This window comes from Silurus meridionalis, chromosome 8 (assembly GCF_014805685.1).
Source record: "Silurus meridionalis isolate SWU-2019-XX chromosome 8, ASM1480568v1, whole genome shotgun sequence".
Classification (NCBI taxonomy): Eukaryota; Metazoa; Chordata; class Actinopteri; order Siluriformes; family Siluridae; genus Silurus; species Silurus meridionalis.
In genome coordinates this window covers 15,056,879-15,082,482 of record NC_060891.1, presented here as the reverse complement: position 1 = coordinate 15,082,482, position 25,604 = coordinate 15,056,879, and the positions used below count along the sequence as shown (strand labels likewise).

Here is a 25,604-nt window from a genome sequence, read left to right as displayed (position 1 = left end):
TGCTTTTAACAGCAAGTTTTCCATCGTGGGAGAATATTAAGGACAGTTGCACTTTTACTTGTCTTGTTATTATGAGAAACTCTGTTTATAAGTATGAAAATTTAACACTTTAAACACAGTTGCATAACTGTGCATAACATGTAACCTTTTAAATCTTAATAACTGGAAATTGCTGTATTCTAAGAACAATAAAAAAATATGAATTAGTAATTTTTAATGAAATATAATCACCTTTACTTTTCTTTTCCTGCAATAATTCTGACATGTTTTTTCCCCACTACATGTTAGTAATAAAATGAACTGAATCCCAAATCGCAATTTAAAACATGTATTCTTAAACCATCTAACTTCCCATGCAATTCTTTCTTTATTTTATTATGTATGTCTTGCACAGTGTCTGTAGAAGTCTTGTGTGTAGCCTGACTTCTAGATTATTACACATCATTGCTTATTGGCACAATGGCACAATGGCATATTTAAGCAAATGTAAATGTGTGTTTTGTCGAATGAACATAGGAAACCTGTCAGCTTGCTATAAAAAACTCTGGAAGAGAGTGTGGGATAGATGGATTTTTTATGGGTGCGGTGATGAAACACAGGAAAGCAACAGGGAGTGGATGCACATTCAGCCTGACCGTAGTAGCTGTTATTTTTTCCAGCAAAGTAGCTATAAAAACAGTGGCACTATGCAGAAAAAATGACTACATTACTATGGTAAGTTGTTTGAAGGTTGTTTTAGGCTATGAATTGTTGTTTTAACTATACATTTGAAATGATTTCAGTTATTTAAAAGTAGATCTGAAAAAATGGTTGAAATGTAATCATCTGACATGTTTGTTGTCTTTTGTACAGTATGTGTTGAAAAGTAAGCCTGTGACCAGAATCCTATAGGTCCCGGGTGACCTGCGGGTGTAGTGACAAAAGTGAACATTCCTTGATGTGAGTATGGCAAGGCTCAGCTGTCATGTCCTGCCCCCAGACTCACGCACATGCTAAGAGCTATAAGCGAGAGAGAAGTGGTTAAATATAGCTTAGGAGATCAGCGCAGCCTGCAAGTTCTCACTGTAAGGGAACAATCGGAGTGTGGGTGTGCGCAGTGCTGGACTCCTGATAAAGCTGCATCTTTTCATTAAGCTGAATAACCTCTATTGTTGGATTAAGTTTGTTGGGTTTCTCGAAGGACACTTATTTTTTTGTCAATTTCTGTGTTAGTGTAACTCTCTCTGACTTCTGTTGACTTTTCATCAAGTCACCTTCATGAAGATAACAGATCGTTGCCACTCTCACAGCTGCTTCTTCAATGATAAGCTCATGGCTTGAGAGGAGGGACAAAGATGGTATAGACACCTGCATCACTGTGTGTCTGTAACATCACAATATCATTGTACACGAGCAAGAGAGAGAGAGAGACAGAGAGAGAGAGAGAGAGAGAGAGAGAGAGAGAGAGAGAGAGAGAGAGAGAGAATGGCGAGCTGTTACTGTGGAACTGCTGTCTAATGTTGGTAGTTGTTCTCTTGGAATGCTAATGATAAGAGGAATTTGTTTAACAAGGAACATACTGATTATTCTCACTTGTATTTTAGGGACCATTGCAGGTAAGTGTTTTATCTTTATTATTATTCTTAAGTGGAAACAAGGTTTCTTGTATTGAAAATTGTCATAGATTCATTGTTCACCATTCATAATAAGTGATAAGTTGTTAGTCTTGTGTAATTTTAAATGCTTGTGTAATGCCTTTTCTTATGAAAGGAATATTTAAACAAGTGGATTTTACTTTTCTCACTGTAATCAAGTATTAATGTGTGAGAGTCTATATTACATCTTTCAGCACAACACTTTCAGATGATAGTAATGGTCAAGTCAAGTTTATTTCTATAGCACTTTTCACAATGGACATTGTTTTAAAGCAGCTTTACAGAATTTAATATTAATGTGAATTATGTGTATTTATCGGTGATGAGCAGCCTGGGGTAACTGTGGCAAGGAAAAACTCCCTTAGGTGTTATGAGGAAGAAACCTTGAGAGGAACCAGACTCAAAAAGGGAACCCATCCTCATTTGGGTGATATTAAGAGTGCAATTCTAAATCTTAAAACAATACAAAACACCAGGGAGTGAGAACTACCATGAGCACAGGAATGTAAGATTGTGAGTAATGTCCTTTCTACAGTCTTCTACAGTCAGTTGACGTTATGGAACCAGGAGCTACTGAACAACTCATAAAATAGCTCAACATCTGAGATCATCATAGATCCAACACCAACTCCTCCATACCAGAGCCTTTAAACACTCAAAGAGGACCAATGTCCAAACTCTACATTAAGTAATAGCTATAAAGTGATATAATTTCTCTGTTTAGCTGGTTGTAAAGACCATTCACTTATACATGTACGTGTATGAATTGTGTAAAGGTATCTCCTGGAGGTTGAAACTGTAAAAACCCAAAAATATTATGTGTAATCCGTGACTTAATTGTTAATACTCTGATCATTTTTCATTGTTCTTGGTGCTCACACAGCTCGCCATATTCTTCTTCACTGTACTTACAATCTTTAGGCTTGACTGTAAAACTATGAGCCCTTTGACACTGTATCCAGGGGAATGGGGCCTCTGGGAAGTGCAGCATTTTGGAGGGACACAGCAGGATCAATACTCGAGCTCAGCATGTGCGTGCTGCCAGAAAGCGTAGGGTGCTGGCTACCTTGTGTCTCATCTTACTCAGCAGCAGTTGTCATTTACACCTAGTTCATATAAGAGATTCATGACAACTACGAACCCTGATAATGTGTTTCCTATGACAGGTTATTTAAAAGTATACTGAATAGACAAAGGCAGGTTAACATTCCCAACTTAAAAAAACAGTATCTCACCTGTTATCACGCACCTTCCACAAAATCCTGCATTCTGTGAAATCCTCCTCACCTGAATGATACAACTGCTTAATCATTACTCATGTGTGTATCATTACTCATGTTAAAGAAACACTATGCCTAACTCACGTGATAAAATAATTGAGCTGCGTGTTTCTCTGGTGTATAAAAAGTGCCTTTTCAGTAGTTTTGCAGATTTATCAGGCACATTATAGTGACCTTTGCTCTTCATTGTTTGACAGGAAACACCAGACTGTACTTCTTGTCCAAGAAAATGACAGTCAGTTTTTTTTTTCAAATCAGGCTTGTAGTGAGGTTTAAAGAAATTCACTGGCTTACTGGTCATTTGTCTTTTTCCTCTGTCAATTTATGATTTCCTCCTCCAAATTCCCTGAGACAATTCACCCTACTATTTCTTACTAAAACATACATACTAGACAGATTTAGGCTGAACAGTTCTGAATAAGTTGGTTGCACATTTTGTTTACTGAGGCTCAACTTTATGTTTGTTTTAGTCTGCTAAAATGGTTTTAGTAATGTTTGGTTCACTTTCACTAGGATTGAATAAAAGTGAAAGCACTACACATACAAAAGCAGTGACTTTATGGCCAGTGCATGTTATTTCTGAAACCCTGCTTGGCTGCTACACAGAGAACAATTTCACCACTCAGAGCTTGAGTGATTGTTTTTTCTTCAAGCATGACTGAGACAAATTGCACATCAAATACCTGAGGTAACACATATGGATTAACCACAAAAAGGATATATTTAGTTCCACATATTTCTTTCTGTGATGTTCTGTGCTCTTCTGCAGGCTTTTGTGTTGTTGTGATGGGTTCTTGAAATTTTAGAGAGTATCTAGTATACATGCAATTTGACATGCTTGGAGGAGATGGCTGACCTGGTGTCATTTGTAGTTGCTATTAATAATACAGGTTGAACTTTACTTCTTTCTTGAGCTCCACCCCATCTATACAGCCTTATAAAGTACCATGTTGTGATGTCATGTAACCAGAGAAGCCTAAGTGGAATGGTTTTGGTTTACAAATGATTTACTGCATTCTGCTTTCCTTGGAGTGTAGAGAATGTTGGTGATAATAAAGTGGAACAGGATGGTTGAGCGTCAGTTAATATCAATTTAGTACCTGGCAAAAGCCTGGAGAAGAATTTAGAGAAAATTGATATTTTTTTGTCATTATGTGTTCAAATTGCTGCATGACTTAATTGACACTTTTAAAATGCCTAGTTACACATCATCTCATAAAGACTGCTTTTGGCAGAAGGACTATATCTATATAAATTTTGTGGCAAGAGGGGTAAGAAAGTGTTGTATATCCTCTGCCTTCATGCTTAGTTCAGAGAGCTATAATTAAAAGTTATGAAGAGGACTCTGTAGGGTGAAACCCTGTACAAGAAATGATATTCTGTCTGAGATCGACATGTCAGTGATACAGAGTACAGAGTTACAGAAATTACTGATGTCTATTATAAAAATAAGCACATCACTGTATACTGCAATACTAATTGGCCACCATCCAAATAGTTTGTACAGTTAAAAATAAATATGAGAAAACTAAAATTACTAAAGGATGATATCAAAGGAATCTGAAGAAAACCTTTTCACTTGACAGGTAACCAGGTGTGGCCCTATTTAAAGTAAAAAAAAACACATAGAGGCATCTAGGTAATTAATCTATACATGATGACCAAAAAAATGAAACACACAATAAACATGCGTTTAAATACCTCAAACAGCTTCAGAGGATTAGCTCATATCTTTTTAAAGATGCGTCTCTGACTCAGAGAGTAGTGCCTTGAAGCAGAGCTGAAAGCGTAATCATTTCTTAGCTGTAGACATCATGTCATGAGCCATACTGGTGCCAGTATACTGTAAACCCTAATTTAGATACACTGAGGTCACTATGTGACAAGTTAACATAAATCTTTGTTTTCTTCAGCAATAGCCTAACATACCAAGCTGAATAATTGGCAAAGATTTCCATTATTTGGCTTAAAGAGTGTCTAAATGTCTCTCTCTCCTGCAACTCTTTTCAAATGACTACTGGCTTCTCTCTTACTCTTCTTATCACTAACTTGAGAGTGTGTTTTGAAACTGCAAGTGTGTGAGGACAATTCCTTTTGGTTCTATGAGCTTTCCACCTGCATATTATCAAAACAATCGTGCCGACAGGGAAGTTTTCTGTTGCTCTGCATGCTTTATTTTGAGTAATTTTGTCCCTAAGAGCTTTAGGAAGTTTATTCCCACTTTCCAGAATGATGCTATTACATATTTACCAGTCCCTTATTTAGAAACACTGACAAGTTCACTGAAAGCTTTGATTTCTTCAATGGCAGCACAGGAATGTGGAATTTGGACATCTGCTGGCAGCAGCTGGGTCTTTTAGTCTATAAGTTATCTGACTTTAGTTTCCAAATTAGAACCGCAGAGCAATGCCAGCTTCAAGCTTAGAGACATCAGAAATAACACAACCACTAATTTATCCATCAGTAATATTTAAACAAATACTGTAATAAACAGTACACAAATCTTATAACAATCAATACTATTTTACCTTAAGATTTGTATTTAAACATATTATTTCCTGTGTTATGTATGGCCACAAAATACAGGATTCATTCTTGGATCTGGATTATGTAAAAGTCAGTATATCACTGTCATTTAGACACCAAGAGGAAATACCCAAGTAACAGACTGTAATTTGTTTTCGCTTTCATTATCAACCAGTAATCATGTGGTTTGTGAAACTTAACGTCCAAATTCTGCAAAAAAAGGAATAATTACACAAACCTGAAAAACAGACAGGGATCCATCTTTACGCCTGCAAACGCACATATAGTTTTCTAAAGTATAGGCTTAGAGGATGCATATATTTATTTATTTATTTATTTATTTATTTATTAACAAAGACTTGCCTTACACTTGAATATTCAGCAGAACTAACTATATTTAACTTTGCATGCTATAGCTATATGCTTAGAAGACTTAGCGGCTGATGTAGATAAATAGAAACTATGAAAAACATTCCACAAAGTTGTTATTGCATATGATCATGAGTAGATGTGCTTTTATAATGACCATCCAGTTCTCCACCAGAGCATGACAGTACCCTTAAACATAGGTTTGCGACTCTGCTGGTTGTCTTAACCTTGGTGGTGGTTTGAGACATTTGATACATCCACAGTGTATAAACATCACAATTTTTTTTTCAGACTTGTCTGGCCAGTTTTCTCTGGCCAAAAGACAGAAACCAACACCTCAGTGCACAAATTAGAGTGACATCATTGAAATTCCAACAGGATTTCTTCAGACTCCCAGTGGTTACTTAGCATCTCCTCCAAAGTGGTATTCTGTGAACAGAGTTTATTTGACTAAGTGCATAGGGAATTAAGAATTGGATAAATTAAACGAGATGTTCAGTCCTTAAAACTTGAACTATGTAAATCCTTAAAGCTAAGAAACCATGTGGTTGATGCTAGGTCCATGCCTGATACGAAATATTGCTTATATTTATTCATATTTGTTGCTTTATATTTATTTATATTTATATTGGTAATTTCTTCCGAACTAGGGCATTAAGTAAAATTCTGAAAAATGTTTTACTTTGGGCTGTGTTTCTATTGTTTCTACCACTTTTATTAACAATTAGAGCGACCATATCTGTCATAGTGACAATGGTTATATGGACCACATTAACTTTTTCATGTGCAGTGATGTCATCACAGTGTACTGTTTGCTTATACTAAAGATTCGTTGGAGTAATTTATTATTATTATTTTTGTGTTATCTGTTTGGTTCCCATATTATCCCAGCAACTACTTTTTCTCAATTTTTGTACCACAAAAATAATTTAAAAAATGTGCTCGCTGGGTGAGAGGGATGGCATAGGCTCTCTCCCCTGTCAATCACAGTGACACAAGCTGATTGTATGCGGCCAAGGGCAGATAGCATTTTCCTCTGAGTATGTAACACAGCCCTACAATACAGCTCAAGAAAAACATCTGAAAAATTTGTGATTTGATTTTGCATATATAAGAATGATCACATGCTATTCTTCACTCTGCCCAGTTGTTAGATTATTACTGATAAGGAAAGCTCATTTGTGGGTAGGAATTTATAAAATTAGCAAGAAAAGTGATTCTCTATCCACTAGTACCACTGAAACCATTTATACAGTCCCATGGGAAAAAGTTCCATTTCTCTGCTGCAAAAATGTCTAGTTCTTTGGAAAACCTCACATGGTAAGAATCTGTCCACTTCAACGAATATGTACATTTTGAGCAGTAAGTTCTTAAGTACTTTATGTCTTTTCTTTGTTGAACCTGAATTCCATTTTCACTCAGGCTGAATGAAAGGTTTAAACATTTCCTAACACTATCTTGATGCTATGCAGTCAATAAAGGCTCAGTAACATTGATTGTAAGAATATTCCTGTGTACTTTTCTAAATTACCTCGAGCTGGACATAAGGTTTCTTTTAGATAAGTTGTAGAAAATCACTTCTGGCAGTTCAAAAACACTATATCTTATCACCTTTAACAAACCTGTCTCAGATGGCCTTTAGCCCCGCCATGCAACACCTGGAACTTTTGGAGCTGACAGAGATAAGAAATGTTGGTTAATTTTTTTTTTTATATTGAATTCCTTTTTCTATCAGCACAACACTTATTTTTCAGCTATGTTCTCAATCTCTTATGGTTGAATGGGCTTAATGAAAGTCTGAACTTTTTTAGTTAAACATGTGTGGTAGCTTTCAATGTACAGTACATCAAAAACATTTAATTCAAGTAGATACTTAAGTTTCAGCATGTTCCTGATTCCTTTTTTGGTAGCTAAACTGAAGATCATTGTTGGCTGAGGTTCTCTCCCAGCCTCCCACAAGGTCTTGTTCCTCTGCAAACAAATATTATGAGCTAGCTGAAAGAAAGTGTTAACCCCTAAAAGCATTGATGAAGAGCTTTGTTTTGTCCATCTGCACAAGAGTGTTTAGACTACACATACATCAAAGTTAACATCAGTAAACTACACTATACGGACAAAAGTTTGTGGACACAAAATATTCAGTTTCTATGGTCCAAGCATTTTTCACTATAAAAATATCATTAAATGATCATGGAATTAGCACAGCTTTATGGAATGATGCAGAGCTACAGTAGCACTTTTTAATTTTTTTTTCCACCCAGAAGCAAAAGTTTAAATCACCAAGGAATGGGTCATCTCTATTTATTTATTTGTTTTATTTTTTTTTGTACTTGCTTTAAAAAAAAAATCATGAACATTTGTCATATAACGGAATAATCCTTAATCCATTTAGCACACCTTAATTATTTATTTGTAAAGGTACATTACAGGGTTTTGACACTTTTGAGCACAATACAGTGTTTTTCTTCATTGTGGGTCTGTCAGTTACGCATGCTGTATTTGATCATATCCTATATGTCATCAAGAATTAATAATAACATTTTTTCAAGAATTACTGAACAACAAATTCTTGTCTGTGACAACTATAGAGAAAACATGAGGTCCAAAGGTGATGGAGAGAGCAGCCCAGTTCTGGTTGTCCCCCATGCAATCCATGAGATCAGTGAAGACCAGGAGGACGATATGAAAAAGCAGGTCACTGACAAGGGCATCAAGGCCAAAGTTCAGCAGAAGGAAAAAGAGGAAATGTCAGAAAGTGAGGATAAATCCACAATGAAAGATAAACAAAGATTGAGCCTGAAGGATCTGTCCAAAGATGACCTTCTGGAGTTGCTGGGAATCATGGAGGGTGAGATCCAGGTAAAGTTTTTATAGGATCTACCTAATACTCCAAAATCATTTAAGATCAGTGCACTTGAAACATCTACACTGAATAGCTAACTTTATGCAATGTTATTATTTGGAATTACATCCTGATTTACATATAGCCCGATGAACTGAAATGTTAAATAACTCAGTCTTGAGACTATTGGTCTGTAGCACTGCATTAATCTTAAAATACAATGCTGTAAAGGTTCTTCCACAACACCCACAAGCCTCTCATTTAAGAGATTTGATTGTATGAACCTCCTCTTATCAGTGTTGATGCCAGCGTGTGTCAGCCAGCTTGGCCTTGGGTTCTGACAGATAGCCATTAACACCTTGTCACGTTGTGGCTGCAATAGATCAGCTCTATTATGCTACAGAGGCACAACAGCAAAGTGTGAAAGCAGCAGTAACCTTAAATTAAAGTAAAGAATTTACTGCAGCCATGGAGCTTTCTGGCATTTCTTTTTTCGCAGATGAAGTTCATGGTCTGGTCTTCACATTCAGTTTCAGTGTATCTGTGTATTATACTGAGTTATATCTGATTTCTGTTGGTCAGAAAAGTTTGCTTCTTCTGCTTCTTCTTCTTCTTCATAATCTTCTTCTAATACTTCTTATTATAATGCTATTATTATTAGTAGCAGTGGTAGAAGTAATATTATTGCATAATCATTCAACCAAGCATTGTACACATTTGTGTACATAATATTGCCAAATTCTGTACACACCTGACCATTACACACATGTCTCGTTGAAGATTAAGTCTCCTCGTTACTATTAAAATAACCTCCACTCTTCTGGGAATACGTCTAAATTTTGAACATGGGTAGAGTGATTTGCCCAGTCAGCCACATGAGTATTAGTAAGGTCAAGTGAGATGTCAGGCAAGAAGTCTAGGAACATTGTCAACTTTCTAGATCATGCAAAAGGTGTTCAGTGTGGTCAGGTCAGGGCTTTGTGTATGCCAATCAAGGTCTTCCACGGCAATTTTGGCAAACCATGTCTTCATGGGGTTTGCTTTGTACGCAGAAACATCAGCAACAGTGTACAAGGCTAGAGCATACAAAAATATTCTGGACTATTCTTTTCTTCCTTCGTAGGCAGTTTGATCATGACCAGTATGATGTGATGGATAGGTGTCCACATACTTTTGGCTGCATGCAAGAAATTCCCTATTCCAAGCCCTTTCAATATCAACAGCTCCGCCTAGTGCCTGCTAAGATATATGTCAATTTTCTAAATTATTTGAGTAAAATGAACTAAGCATGAATCTTGAGGATATTTATGTTTAAAGCAGATGAGGTTGTTTTAATATATATTAGAGCTTATTTTGTTACTCAATGCTGTTGAGCAAAAAGTACTTCATGGTATGTAATTTATTTTTTCAGGCTTTAGAGGATGTGATCCGAGTGCTCAGGTCTGGCCTCAGTCACCCAGAGAAGCTTAAGTCTCATTACAGTTCAGCATTTCCAACCAAACCCCTGAATGCCCTGCAGAGAGATGGACTTCTTATCAACAACAACATTCTCCCTGAAGATGTGTATGAAAAGCCCATGGCTGAGGCATGTAATGTATACAGAGGGTTGCACATGAATATGTTGAAGTCTGACAATAGAAAATGTGAAATAAATAATTGCTTCATAAGTAGTTATTGGCTGCTGGAATGCAAACGTTAATTTTTATTTATTATGGTGGAATGTTGATGTCACTCAGTTGGACAGGCTTCAGGATAAGCACAGAGAGGCATATCGGCGGATGCTGGAACAGTTGTTACTTGCTGAGAAATGTCATCGGCATGTTGTTCACGAGCTGGATGTGGAGAAACGCAAGCACATAGACTACATGAACAAGAGCGATGATTTCACAAACCTGCTGGAACAAGAGAGAGAGAGGTAAGAGGTTGGATAAGGCTGTAGCATTTGAGTTCCATGTGTAGCTGCCAAAGTGGAGAAAATGCAAGTAAAATCCTTCAGTGATTACAGAACAAGAATGACAACATGTCACACATGTCATTTCTACATTATACTACACATATACTATATATTATGTTATTGTGATCTGTTTGGATGCTTTTATATCTTAAATCTAGGGAAGCCATAGAAGAGACACAAAAGGGTAATTTTTCGAGGACCACTACATCAGAGTTGACATTTAAAAATATTAAGCTGTCACAGAAATCACAAAACATAAAGTTCAATTATTAAATGTGGACAGTTAAATGCAAATAGAGGGATTTTGATAGAATGATGATCAAGTGGTTTTATTACTCTTTTTAAAGGTCTCTTCAAGAAGCAAACCCTGGACCTTGGTTTTATATAAATGTTTTTTTTATATTCATTCTGGGAGTAATTTATAGTTCAGTGAAGAATCAGCCAAGTCTTTTCCTAAACCCTCAATGAAACCAAGCCTTCTTAAGGGCAAGCAGTGATAGTGTGACAATTTCAATCACAGCCTTAAAAGACTATGCCATGCCAACACCATGTTTTAGGATTTTGATTTAGTGCAGGACCCTGCACAAACATTTTCACACACAACTGTACAACATACAGTACATGCCAGCACTCACATTCATTTCTGTGCTCCTCCCAAAAATTCAACTTGTGTTGAAGGAAAATATTTTTCAAGCCCATATATATATATATATATATATATATATATATATATATATATATATATATATATATATATATAGCACCTGTTTTTTTGTGTCAGGTGCAATCAGATAAGAGACACGGTAAATCTTTTAGGTTTGTGTATTGTGGTTTCTGTTGTATAAACTTGGTATGGTTTGGCAGAACAAAAATATTTCCCAAATGAAATGCAGTGCAATTGTTTTGATTCAAAATCTAAATGGTGTATTGATAAATGAACTAAGGTCACACTGTGAATATACACACTGTGCTGAATTCCTTCCCTGCCCATGCACTTTGAATGCAATTTGCATTGCTCTCCTTTCTTAAGCAAAAAAAATCTGGTGCTGACATGCAAACAAGTGACAGCAGTGTTAGCGCTCTTAACAATTGCATTGCCACTACTGTAGGAGATGTGCTCAAGTAATTTTTTAAAGAATTAATCATAAGATTAGACAAGAAATATTTGGAAAAGTCTAATCCCATCTTTGTCTACTGCAAAGTATTTCACTGCAGAGATTTTAAGGCTATGCCATATATGGGCATCGTGACATCATCAGCCAGTTTGGTCAGGAGGAGTTTGAACAAATTTTCCTTTATCATAGTCATGATAGCATGTGTGGAATTTTACAGGCATTTCGCCACAGAGTAATAGGTCTGGATGATGGCTTTAAACCTAGATGCATGTCTGTTACATAATTAGTAGCATGGACACATCTTGGGAATATCTAAATTCTGGTGGTAAGTACGGACAAGTGAGTGGTTTTTCATAGTGTTAGACATATTTAAATCAAAATACTTATGGTAATTTTTTTTTGATCTTTTAAGAAATTTAGGAATTTGTGCTTTTTTAAAAACCAGACACTTTGTGTATTATTTAAGTGGAATGATGATTAGATGCAAACTGAGGAAAAAAAACATCTCCTGGAAAGACAGTGTGAGAAACAGAGACTGGTGTACACAGCCAAGCTTGGGTGCTTATTTAAATATGCCCTTGCATTTTGAATTTTTAGTCACGGTGGCAGCAGTGAAAGAGAGAAAGAGTAGAGGTGCTTTTGTCCGGTAAAGCTGCCTATTTGTGCTGGTTTGGGTCTCCAGTGGGTTTTCATTCAAGCTTGATAGTATTGGTAAAAGAAAATCTAGCTACAGAATAACCTATACTCTCGGACTACAATTCATTAAATGCTGCAGAATAAAAGACTTTTATATGCTATACCAAAAACTTTTGATAACTATTTTTTATTATTGAAATATATATTTGCATTTTTGCTCTTTTTCAGATTGAAGCAGCTGTTGAAACAAGAAAAAGTCTATCAATTACGAAAAGAGAAAGAACACTCAAAGCGGCTGGAAAAGGTTCGTGGAGAGCTGAACAAGTTAAAATCTTTTACACTCATGCTAGTTGACGAGCAACAACTTCACCTGGAGCAAATTGACCAGCAAAGTCAGAAAATTCAAGACCTTCTCAAAGCACTCCAGGAGAAAGAGCAGACAGTAAGTGAAGTCGAGGGCAAAGCGAAAGAAGACAAAGAAAAACTCTTAAACCTTGAGATTGAGTTTGAGGCCAAGGATTTGAACTTCGCACAACAGTATGAGGAGATGGCAACTAAACTTGCCAGCCAAGAGAGTCAGTATCAGCAAATGTGCCAGAAACAAGCATCTCTAGCACAGAAAATTGAGGAACTAGAAGAGACAAATGCAGCTCTACAGAAATCAGCAGAGGAGCTGCAGGAGCTGAAAGAAAAAATTAGCAAGGGGCAGTGTGGCAACTCGAGCTTAATGGCACAGTTAGAGAGCTTGCATAAGATCGTCTTGGAGATGGAGGGCAAGGATGAGGAGATCACCAAAACGGAGAATAAATGCAGTGAGCTGAAAAGAAAGCTTCAAACTGAGGAGGCAAACAACAAGGAATTAAAGTTGGAGGTGGAAAAAATGCAAAAGAGGATGTTAGAGCTAGAGAAGCTAGAGGCAGCCTTTAATATGGGCAGGACTGAATGTGCTCAGCTGCAGGGTGCATTAGATAAAGAAAAAAGCCTGACAAAGGAACTGGAAGATGAGCTAGTAGCAATTAAAATTCGCATGAAAGAGTTGGAAACATCTGAGCTGAAACTGGAAAAGTCAGAGCTGTTCCTGAAAGACGAGCTAATAAAACTCAAGTCTGTCACCGTGATTATGGTCAGTGAGCGTAAGAACATGGCAGAGAGAATAAAATCTGAGGAAAAGAAGAGAGAGGAACTGGAGAAATTGTTTAAAGCAGAACAGGAGAAAGTTATGGCAGTTACTGAGAGATTGATAAAAGAAAGTAAAAAACTTCTAAAGTTGAAATCAGAGATGGGAGAAAAAATAACTGCCTTAGTCAAAGAAAAAGTTGAGCTGAAGGAAAAGCTTATTATTGAGGAAGAGAAGCGTAAAGTATTGAGTTCTGAGGTTTGTATGATAAAACACATTAATGGTGAGGTGACAGAGGAAGGAAAAGTATCAATCAAGGTGCTAAACAAAGAAGTTGAGAACCTTTCAAATTCCAGCACAACAGATGAAAATAAAGTGGTGGAACTGACTAGGGAAATTGAAAGATTACGAAAACGTCTTAAACAGCTTGAAGTTGTTGAGGGAGATCTGATGAAGACCGAGGATGAATATGATATTTTGGAGAAAAAATTCAAGAGTGAGCAGGAAAGGGCAAACACACTTTCAAAGCAGGTGGAGGAAATGAAGAATCAGATAGCTTTGAGTAAGGTTGTAGAGAGAGAAGATGGAGTTAGTCAGGAAACAGAATTACGGCGACGGTGCAAGTTAGAAGAGACCAAAAATAAAGATCTGCAAGCAGATGTTCAAGCTCTTAAGGAGAAGATTCATGAGTTTATGAACAAGGAGGACCAGCTTTCACAACTGCAAGTAAACTACTCTGCTTTACAGCAAAAGTTTCTTGAGGAGGATGACAAGAAGAAGAATATGAGCAATGAAGTTGTTAATCTTACCAAAGAGCTTGAGATTACCAGGCGCTACAGCCGTGCCTTAAGACCCAGTAACAATGGAAGGAGAATGATGGATGTTCCAATGATGTCAACAGGAGTGCAGACTGACACTGGTGAAATTGAGACAGGGAATGATGATGATGACACTCCTGCAGTGTTCATCAAAAAGTCTGTTCAAGAAGAAAACCACATCATGAACAGCCTTCGACAGAGAAGCCTTAAAAAACCTGCAGAAAGGCCATCAGTTAGGGAGCTCTATCCTCCACCAGCTAGTGACCTTTCATTAAAGAAATCATGGATACCATGGATAAAGAAGAAAGAAAACCATCCAACTGAAAAGCCTCTGCATATTAATGAGGAAATGACACATTCTGAAATTAAAATGACCCCAAAGCACAGCCAACCGTTACATATTCGATTGACTCCTGACCACCAGGACAGCATGGCAACTCTACAGATCAGCAACTCTCCTGCAGAAAACATCTTCAGCACTGCAATACCCGCTCCCTCACGTGGTCTTCCAAAGCCACAGATAACAATCATTCCTTCTACTACTGTTTCGCCAAATGATCGAGCCACAGAGCTGAAATGTCCAGAGCAAGCAAAATCTCCACTGACCATCACAGCTATCTCAAGAGCTAAGTCCCCAGAGAGCATTAAAACCCCAGCTATTGACAGACCAACATCACCCATATCCTTAATACCAGTTAGCACGTCTAGCTTCGCACATATATCCAGCATCACAGAGTCTCAGGAAATGATCACAGGCCGGGCAGTATTTAAAGTGACCCCTGAGAAACGAATGGTCCCCACACCAATAAAAAAGTGTAACTTAAATGCTAATATTATTACCACTGAGGACAATAAGATTCACATTCACTTAGGCTCACAAGTCAAAAAGTCTCAAGAAAGCAACAGTCCAATGGTCATGGTCAGAGCCGACACTGTATTACAGGACAACAAAGAGCTTTCTACGGGCACTGTGCTACGCTCACCACGTCATGCTGCAATTAATAAAGCAGCATCCAGCAAAGTAACAAGCAGCCTTACCATTACGCAAGTCACTCCTGCACCACCCAGACCAACACTTTCTGTGGTAAGTACTGCCTGATGTGAAACATTTAATAATAGGAACTTGTGTTAAAGTCATCATTTTTGTATACAGTTCCTACATACTATATTTATTCTTGTACCTTTTTTTTGTCTGCAGCAGCCTGTTATGGACTCTCAACCACCTCGATCTGGGTCCACTCGCATTCCCATGTCCCGGGGCATGAAAACTGGGAAGGTTGTACTTGGGGCTTTAGGAACCCCTAATAATGTGAAGATGGAATCAAAAGGAGAAAGCCAGAGCATGCGTTTTGAGCTGAAGAAATCAACTATCAGCAGTGCAACCCTCCACAGTAGTGGAAAAAACTAAACAAGCATATAAAGACCAAAAAGGCTGAAAGGACTGAGTGTGAGAAGATAATATACAGATTAAATATGTCTTTACTGTTTCACTTCTGGAATTATCTTTTAAAAAACTACATTTTTCTCCAAAAAGTAAAAAAAAAAAAATGTCACTATGTTTGGTATGTCGTATCTGTAAGAATATACAGTATACCTGTAAGAATATTTAGGGAAACTGAAATTATTAAATCTCTAGTACTTATCTCGGGTTAGGGTTAGTGTACGTGTGTTGCTTGCAGTGCCATTACTATGAAGGGTAATTACAAATAAGCCCACATAGTGGGTTTAATACATTATGTTTTGTATATGAGTCGGTTAGTATTACAGAGGCAAGGCTTCTTCATATGTAATGTTTTTACTATTGTTTACAAGTAAAACAAAAATGGTTTACAAAAAGCCCTTGTTCAATGTTTCTGTATGATGTCATGTTTTATGTCTGGTAGGTAGAGAGGTAGAGAGGGTGGGAGGGAGGGAGGAATGGAGGAAGGTAGGTAGGTAGGTAGGTAGAGAGGTAGAGAGGGAGGAAGGTGGGTAGAGTGGTAGGTAGGTAGCATGGTGGAGTGGGAGGAAGGTGGGTAGAGTGGTAGGTAGGTGGGTAGGTAGAGAGGAGGAAGGTAAGTAGGTAGAGGTAGGTAGGTGGGTAGCATGGTAGAGTGGGAGGAAGGTGGGTAGAGTGGTAGGCAGGTGGGTAGAGAGGGAGGAAGGTGGGTGGGTAGGTGGGTGGCGTGGTAGAGTGGGAGGAAGGTGGGTAGGTGGGTGGGTAGAGAGAGGAAGGTGGGTAGAGAGGTAGACAGGTAGGCAGGTGGGCGGGAGGAAGGTAAGTGGGTAGAGAGGTAGGTGGGTAGGTGAGAGGGAGGGAGGTCGGTGGGTAGAGTGGTAGGTAGGTAGGTGGGTGGGTAGAGAGGTGGGTAGTGTGGTAGAGTGGTGGGCAGGTGGGTGAGAGGAGGAAGGTGGGTGAGAGGTGGGTAGGTGGGTAGCATGGTGGAGTGGGAGGAAGGTGGGTAGAGTGGTAGGCAGGTGGGTAGAGGGAGGGAGGTAGGTGGGTAGGTGGGTGGCGTGGTAGAGTGGGAGGAAGGTAGGCAGGTGGGTAGAGAGAGGAAGGTGGGTAGAGAGGTAGACAGGTAGGCAGGTGGGCGGGAGGAAGGTAAGTAGGTAGAGAGGTAGGTAGGTAGGTGAGAGGAGGGAGGGATGTAGAGAGGTAGGTGGGTAGGTAGGTAGAGAGGAGGAAGGTAAGTGGGTAGAGAGGTGGGTAGGTGGGTAGAGGGAGGGAGGAGGTGGGTAGAGGTGGGTAGGTAGGTAGCATGGTAGAGTGGGAGGAAGGTGGGTAGAGTGGTGAGGCAGGTGGGAAGAGGGAGGAAGGTGGGTAGAGAGGTAGGCAGGTGAGAGGAGGAAGGTAAGTAGGTAGAGGTAGGTGGGTAGGAAGGTAGAGAGGGAGGGAGGGATGTAGAGGTAGGTAGGGATGTAGGTAGGTAGGTAGGTAGGTAGAGAGGGAGGAGGGAGGGAGGTAGGTAGGTAGAGAGGGAGGGAGGGAGGTAGGTAGAGAGAGGAGGGAGGAGGTAGGTAGGTAGAGGGAGGGAGGGAGGTAGGTGGGTAGAGAGGAGGGAGGGATGTAGAGAGGTAGGTAGGGATGTAGGTAGGTAGGTAGGTGGGTAGAGAGGGAGGGAGGAGGTAGGTGGGTAGGCGGGAGGAGGTAGGTAGAGAGGAGGGAGGAGGTGGGTAGGTAGAGAGAGGGAGGAGGAGGTAGGTAGGTAGAGAGGGAGGGAGGGATGTAGAGAGGTAGGTAGGGATGTGGGTAGGTAGGTAGGTAGGTAGAGAGGGAGGAGGAGGTAGGTAGGTAGGCGGGAGGAGGTAGGTAGAGAGGGAGGGAGGGAGGTAGGTAGGTAGAGAGGGAGGGAGGGAGGTAGGTAGATAGGGAGGGAGGAGGGAGGTAGGTAGGTAGAGAGGGAGGGAGAGAGGTAGGTACAGTAAGTAAAAGTAGAGTAGGTAAAAGGTAATTTGTAAAAATGTTTGTTAAAATTGAGTCAGGGAGATCTTTCCTCCACCAGCTAGTGATCTTAAATAAATATTTAAAAGACAATGAACATTAAAGGAATACAGTATACATTTAATAAAAAAAAAGAAAAGCATGTTACCAAAAAGCCTCTACGCATCCATACATAAAGCATTTAAATTTTGTGGCTCACTTGCAGATAATACTGTTAATTAATGAAGAAATGTCCATGATTTGGAAGCAAATACATAGGTAAATAAACAGTTAACTAATTTCGGTAATTAGATTAGAGGCAATTTTCTTCTGAAGCCCAGACGGACAAGAGGATCAGACTGACATGCGGATGTGACCCTCAGACTCTGTACTGAGCTGCAGCAGGTGGGCGGGGCGAGCCACCTTACCATCTTACACCCTATTGGCTGAAATAACTTCCTTATTTACTGCCTCGTAGAGCTTCAAGGGGAACAGCAGTCCCATTTACCGGGAAAGTTAATTCATGGTGACTCCATTTAGATCTCGACAATGCACAGGCATTAAAAGGCATATAACAGCTCTGACACGTAGTAGAAGGTAATTTATTTTCAATTGTCTCGCTTTTAGCAAACAAACAAGACTTTTTTTTTTTATCAAGATCGGACGTAGCCATGATGGCGTCCGGCTACAACGCGAAGGAAGAGGACGGCCACCGCTCAGGATCAGCGGCTGCAGGTGGGCCGAGTGCTGAGAAGAGTCAGAAACCGGATAACACGGCTTTTAAACAGCAGCGCCTTCCAGCCTGGCAGCCCGTCCTTACAGCCGGGTCCGTGCTGCCTGCTTTCTTCATCATCGGCTGCCTCTTCATCCCGATCGGTATCGGTCTCTTCGTCACGTCCAACACCGTCAAAGAAATCGAGGTACGATTAATGAACTTTATATACAGTATATGATGTTTTCTTCAGTAAATATTTGAATTATTTTTTTTGGTGACTGATGCCAAGTTCCTTATTCTGGTCAGGACTTTATTCACATTAAGCAAGTAATACTCGTGTAGCTTGTTTTCTTTTAAAGGATTTGTTGGATAGATTGTTATTGTTCAAGAAGATCTCACACCAAACTCTTTCTGTATGTTTCAATCCTGCACTTATTCATTGATTTTTAAAATAAAAGAATAAAGTGAAAGAAGTCCAGTGTAAACTCACTCTGCATCTGTTGAGGCAAATCAAGCCTAGTGATTTGGGTAGCTTGTATAACCTGACAGGAGACAAACAAATCATGTCAGCATCATGTACCTTTACCTGTGCTCTGTTTCAGATCGATTACACCGGTGTTGAAAAAAGCAGCCCATGCTTCAGCTGCTCGCAGCCCTATGGTTTGAACTACTCATGCAAATGCTCTGTCCCTTTCACACTCTCAGAGTCATACGAGGTAAACGGATGATATGTTTTCTTCTGTCACGAAGGTTCGATCCTTTCTAAACTGTAACTTATTTACAGCTGGGTATTTTTAGTCCTGGGTCCATTAGGTGTGATCTATAGATCGAATAGTGAGCATAACACTCAGGCCTTGGCTTTCATTATTTATTGAGCTGTTGTTGAAAAGCCGGGTGGTGCAGCTTGGCTTTACAGTTAGTAGCAAAGCTTTCTTGCAGCCCAAGGGTCCAGTTTCAATGCTGAGCTGTTTGTGCCAGTTTCTTGTGAGTTCTCGAGTTCACCTTCTAAGTACAATGATTGTCTAAGATCAAATGTCCCTAGATGTGAACTGAATGAGTTACTGTATTCTATGTGTGGACCGGCATCCCATCTAGGGTGTATTCCCACCTCAAACTAAGCGTTCCTGAATTAGGATTTACCACAAACCCATTCAGGCCAAAGTAGTTATTGAAAGTGAGTGAGTGGTGTTAAAAACTGCAATATGTATCAAGTGGAGTGTCGGCGTTCTTAAAAGAATGGTTCAAGGCAAAACAAATTTACCCAAATTGTTCATGTGGATGAGTCATGCATTGCCAGAAACTGCTTAGACAGTTCAATTGGATGACACCAACCCCCAACGGATGACATTTAGCACAACATATTTTGACTGATTACTATTAAGGTGTAAAAATCGTCTGTTTAACACATGCATCTGTAGTGTTATTGTTTGCTAAGTACATCTAGTATGTTAAATACATATGTAGGTATTTTGAATATGTACATTTGATCAAACTCAATGGGGTTGAAGTGTATTCTGTTTCCTAGGGCAATGTCTTTATGTACTACGGACTGTCCAACTTCTATCAAAATCAGAGACGTTATGTCAAGTCAAGAGATGACAAGCAGCTAAATGGAAACTTGTACGCTTTAACTGTAAGTCACTGTATGGTGGATGTATTGCTTTAGTTTCTAAATGTATTTTGTGTAAAGATGTTTTAATTTGTATGTCTTCATCTGTTGGAACAGAATCCCAGCAAAGAGTGTGCACCGTACAACTCAAATAACGGCGTGCCTATTGCACCATGTGGTGCTATTGCCAACAGTCTTTTTAATGGTAATACAGTTATAAATTACATTTTATCTAAAAGACATAATGCATGTATATATTTATACCTGAAATAACAATTATTTTGGTGTATATAATACTTTACCTCTATAATTTGAGCTTTAATGCAAAAAATGTAAGTTCTTGTCTTATATTCCTGTACGCTGTTGTTCTCGTAGACACATTTGAGCTGTTTTTTGTCCAAGACAATGGGAATAAAACCCGCATTCCACTCATTAAAAAGGGCATTGCCTGGTGGACTGACAAGTATGTTAAGTTCAGAAACCCTAGTGGAGACAACCTTACAGCAGCATTTCAAGGTATAGAGTTTTTGCATTATTTGTGCTTCAATATAGACAAGCCCTTTCCCTGTAAACTATTGAGGAGTGATGTTCTGCAGGATACCATTTTTTTTCCAACAAGCTGTAAACCTTGTTTTTTAAGACTTTGTTTTGGATGTATTACAGGTACTGCCCCACCTCTCAATTGGCACAGGGCTGTCTATGAGCTGGATCCCACTGACCCGGACAACAATGGTTTTATGAATGAGGACTTTATTGTGTGGATGAGAACAGCTGCTCTCCCCACCTTCAGGAAGCTGTACCGTGTCATTCAGAAGAATAGGGACAGCATGACTCCAACACTTCCTCGAGGGAACTACACACTGGAAGTCACATACAGTATCCTTTCTGAAAATACAGCACATTTGATGTTTCTAGTATGCTAGGGGGCTGTATTGGTTTGTTGACCGGCCTCTAAATGAGGGGGAACACAAAAGTAATTAGGGATTTTTGTGTGTTTTTTTTAAATATAGCAAATAATTAAGAAAAAAAAATATTTATTTATTTAATTAATTTAGAGGCTGCTTGCACAAAGACATTATAAACAAGATGGCATTGCGCTCGTCCACTATAATTGTAGTGGCACCACAGGGGCGCCCTGAGGTGAATGTTGTCAATGTTCATCATTTTTAGAAAAACAAGCTCCTTGCTCCATTTGGTAAGCTGTGATGGTGGTACGAAAATACCTGTTGGTAGAAACGAACACCCAAGTTGCCGTAGGCCCAACACTATGCTTTTATTGTGAGACTGAAATAAACAACTGTCAGATGTTGCTGTCTCACTGTACTGCCAAACCTAAAAGAAATATAGAAAATAGAAATACATTAAAGCCCTGAGTTCAGGTAGACCTTTATTTGTATCAGACAGCTGTTTCCATATTAACGCACTGCTAATTTTTTCCACTGACCTGAATAACTTCTTGTTTGTCTGATTGGTAAGCTCCTGTCTGGAAATGCTGGATTTTTTCTAGTCTTGTTTACGACTTGGACAATTGAAGCTCTGTGAAAAAAACTAGATTTAGAACAATGTAGTGTGTAAAGTGCAGGGGAAAAAGTAAATTCCTTGACCATATGAACCCAGACTACCCGGTAGTTAGTTTCGATGGCCGCAAACGCATGATCCTCAGCACCATCACCTGGATGGGTGGGAAGAACCCATTCCTGGGCATCGCGTACATCACTGTGGGTTCTATCTGCTTCGTCCTGGGTCTGGTGCTTCTGGTTATTCACTATAAATATGGCAGCCGCAACAACAACGCTGACATCCCCAACTAGACTCTCAAGTTTTGGACCTGTTGCATAATGGTCTTTTGCTGCCGACCTTTTGCCCTTAACTAATACAAGATTTTTATCCTGTATGCAAACACGGTATCCGAAAAGATATCTTAGTTCTATTACTGATATTTTCATGTTTGTGCTCCGTGTTTTGAGTATATGTATTGTAATTGAAGGACATGTTTCAGTAATGTTTGTCATTATTGTTCAATTTAGATTTTTAAGTAATATATCATGTGGTCGATCACTAGCATGAAGGAACCTTGAGATCTGGTAACACTGCAAAATGGAGTTGAAGTGTTTGTAGTAGACAATATGAATCACACTGTGCAGTGGTAATAGATTCATGAGAGGGAACACTAAAGATTGGATTCCGGTTCATTTTCCGTTATTTTGCCAGTTATTTTAGCAATGAAAGACTGCTAGGGAACACGGTATTCTACTAAAGTGTTCCAGTATGAAACAGATTACAGACTGTTATAGATTTAATTTAAATATGTGCACATACTCTTATCCTAACCTTGAAGGAATCTTCTAAGTAAGTTATATGTGAGTCAGTTTGAACTTGTGCATCATCTTTGAAGCATGCATGTTTGTTAATGTTATGTCATTTATTCATTAGTGCTTAATTTAAGAAACCGAGCACTGCTTGGGATTTCTGCCTTTGTTCCAGACTATGCTGTACCTCTTTCCACTTTGACCAAAGATATGCTGTAGACTTACTCTCTGTCTGCAAATAAATCTATTATTTTATTTCTTGAATTGTTTTGTCCATCTTAAATCTATTTTTTTATTTGTGTGGAGACTTTATAACAAGAGTGGCACTCTGGGGTATTGTGGAATACATTGAATTTCATATGCACAACACATTCTTATCAGTCCTCAGTTGACAAGGATTATTTTAGGTGTCAGCTGCAAACCGGGAGGCTGAAGGCAAGGTTGTTACAAAAACAAATAGAAAACAAACTGTCATCCTACAAAAGAAATGACAATGGAAATAACTGTACTGCTGTTTTACTTAGATAAAACATTCATTCTGTAAACATGGTAATAAATTGTGTTACCCAGAAACCATGCATAATGGAGCAGCTTTAGTTTAAGAGGCAGACCACAATTGTATTCAATTCAGCTCTCTGACCTGATGATGCAAACAACTATTCTGCATGTGCACTGCTGGATGCCACATCTGTATCCCAATGATCATCCTATGCCTGGTGCTATGGTGTCTAATGTTTGCATGATGTACCAAACTGAATGAGCAACTTATTTTATTACATTGTTTTACCACACAGTTTCTTTATATTATACATTTGTATAAAAGTAATAATGATTGAAATATAACTCATGAGACATACAGTATGTGTCCTTTGTAAACTGCCATTCTGTTGATCCGGTTTAATGATCATTAAAACTAGACTGTGCTGTTTATCTGCAGAGTCACATCTACCAAGAGTCTCATGTTACCACCTTTCCATTAAGTCATAGGTTTCTGATGCTTCTGACTTTTTATTAACCCTTGTCTGCAGGGCCTTAGTTTTTTAATATTGCCCAGTGTGAACCTTAGGCTCAAATAGTAAAGTAACTTGAAGCCACAGACTGTTCTTTATTTCATGTTGCCTTGGAGACCTGTATAAACCACCATTTTGAGGATCCAAAGAATAGTTATAATACCGTCTCTGCCAGTAGAATTAATTTTTCTACAGTGTAAAAAAAATCTGTCTTTTGTAAGAGGTTCAGATAGATGTATCTGATATAGCTAAATATATTAGACACCATATACCACATTTCAGTATTAGTAAGTTTATTGATACTTGAGAACTTACATTTTTTTTCTCTCAATAATAAGGGAGATAAGCATTGTTTTGTATAGTAATTAAATGTAATTTCCAATTAATTGCACAAATTACAATAATAATTAGTATAATATTGTAATAACCTGATGCCCCGTTGACTTTATGACCTATTTACTAATCAGCGTTTTAACAATGGCTGCAAAAAAAGCACTGTGGTCTGTCTGCGCAAATAGATATATACAAGAATGTACATGTGCATTTACTTTAGCATGCACCTGTACATACACACAAAGGCTTTTCACACAGAGGTCACTATATGCCCATAGCTATCTGCAAACAATTAACTCACATGTAGTGAGTTACTTGCAGGAAATTAGAAGTTTTAGAGTGTCGATGTGGTGCCAGTAAGGCATTACTTTTAGACTTTACAGAAAAAAAAACCAGGTCTCAGGAATTTTACTGCCCCACCTCCATTCCATAATTCCATACTGCAAGTGATTCCCCTCAGGCTCTCAGGTTTTCATGGACAGCCAAGACGTTCTAACCACTATCCTGTCTCTCACAAAACTATTTAAATACTGTAATTATCCTAATGGTTTGAAGCATCCTTGAAGCATTGCCAAGATATGGGAAAGATACTAGATGTGCTAATAGTCTGCTATGAACCTTGCTTAAATCATTTATTAACACTTATTTACTACAGAGACATAAGTCTGTATATCATAATGTATGTTAGAATTGCCTTCTATATTAGGTTCTAATGGCTGTAAATTTTACTGTCAAGGAATCTTGTTAAAATGTTGCAGTATCGTAATGTCCCAGGAAATGACAAGTATGTTCCAACTGAAAAGAAGATTAGATAAAGATTTATTAGCTAAAATGTATGCTATAATAAATGATTAGCTAAAGATTTATGCTATAATAAAGCCATAGGTATGATTGATTTGTTTTAACAGAGACTATATAATGGCTAAGAAATTTTAAAAAAGCAATAAAATTTTATAAGCTGCCAGAACAGCTTCAAGCATCCTTACCGTAGGGTCTACAAGTCCCTGGAACCTTTCTGAAGGTCATGAACCCATTTTTTCCGAAAGATATTCCCTCAGTTGTGTTTTTTTATACACAAAGACATCCAAGAAGATATGATTCTTATGACAAAAGTGTTCCTCCAGAATAACTTCTGATTTAAATAACCTCCACCTCCCACTGTAAGGGTCAAGTTCCCACCTGTTCCTGTCTATTTGGTGTTTACCACATAAGTGTTCTCAAAACTGTGAAGAACATATGTAAAGAATGATCTGACCATATGACCTCTCCCTATACCTTTACAGATCAGTGTAGATTTGCATGAAGGAATGTTGACAAAAGTACACATCTCCAGTGATTTTTCTTCTCCGACACACAGAAGAAAAACTGGTAATTAACTGGAGTTAAATTGAGTGTGTAAGGCTGTTAACAAAACTCTGGTAAAACAGTGTCCAGCATGTGTTAAACGCTGCTCTGTTAACATTATCTCAGGTTGTACCAGTAATGACAACCACAAAATAATCCCTCTGGTGCACAGATACAATTCATTACATTTGAAGCTGCCTCTAGTTCCATTCCAGATACTGTAGATGAAGGTATTTTAGACTCAGACTTTTCCTTTTCTTCTATGGCATTTTGCAGATGCCCCTCATCCAAAGCGACTTGCAATAATCTTATATTTATACACCTGAGCATTGAGGATTAAGAATCTTGTGCAGGAGCCCCAGCAGTGACAGCTTTGTGGTAGTGGGACTTTCTGATTAGATGTCCAACATCATAACCGCCAAGTTTTCCCTTCCCCATCCACCACTCCAGGTTTCTTATCCTGAATAATTAAAGGATTAATCAAGAAGTGGTACTGCAAGCGATCAGTGGTAGTTTATATTCTTGAACAGTGTCTATGACAAAGTTTAAAAATCAATAACAATGAACTGAATTCTGAATTCTTGATGCAT

The 25,604-nt window shown here is 38.5% G+C and overlaps 2 protein-coding genes across 4 annotated transcripts; both read left to right on the top strand.

The window, feature by feature from the left end:
• Positions 1-604: 604 nt before the first annotated feature.
• Positions 605-16,127, top strand: LOC124390466 (filamin-A-interacting protein 1). Of its 2 annotated transcripts, XM_046856415.1 has the most exons (7): positions 605-714; positions 853-939; positions 8,398-8,668; positions 10,063-10,236; positions 10,388-10,566; positions 12,585-15,375; positions 15,490-16,127. In XM_046856415.1, the coding sequence occupies exons 3-7, from the start codon at positions 8,405-8,407 to the stop codon at positions 15,697-15,699; spliced, it is 3,618 nt and encodes a 1,205-aa protein (XP_046712371.1). In that variant the 5' UTR covers positions 605-714; positions 853-939; positions 8,398-8,404; the 3' UTR covers positions 15,700-16,127. The 2 variants fall into 2 exon arrangements, with proteins under 2 accessions (XP_046712371.1, XP_046712370.1); XM_046856414.1 differs by lacking the exons at positions 605-714; positions 853-939 and adding an exon at positions 1,049-1,595.
• Positions 16,128-18,161: 2,034 nt separating this feature from the next.
• Positions 18,162-22,591, top strand: tmem30aa (transmembrane protein 30Aa). 2 transcript variants are annotated; one of them, XM_046856580.1, is made up of 8 exons: positions 18,162-18,220; positions 18,353-18,614; positions 19,012-19,125; positions 19,935-20,042; positions 20,136-20,223; positions 20,394-20,534; positions 20,682-20,894; positions 21,636-22,591. In XM_046856580.1, exons 2-8 carry the CDS (start codon positions 18,366-18,368, stop codon positions 21,827-21,829), a joined length of 1,107 nt encoding a protein of 368 aa, XP_046712536.1. In that variant the 5' UTR covers positions 18,162-18,220; positions 18,353-18,365; the 3' UTR covers positions 21,830-22,591. The 2 variants fall into 2 exon arrangements, with proteins under 2 accessions (XP_046712536.1, XP_046712535.1); XM_046856579.1 differs by having other exon boundaries at positions 18,162-18,261.
• The last annotated feature ends 3,013 nt before the right edge of the window (positions 22,592-25,604 follow it).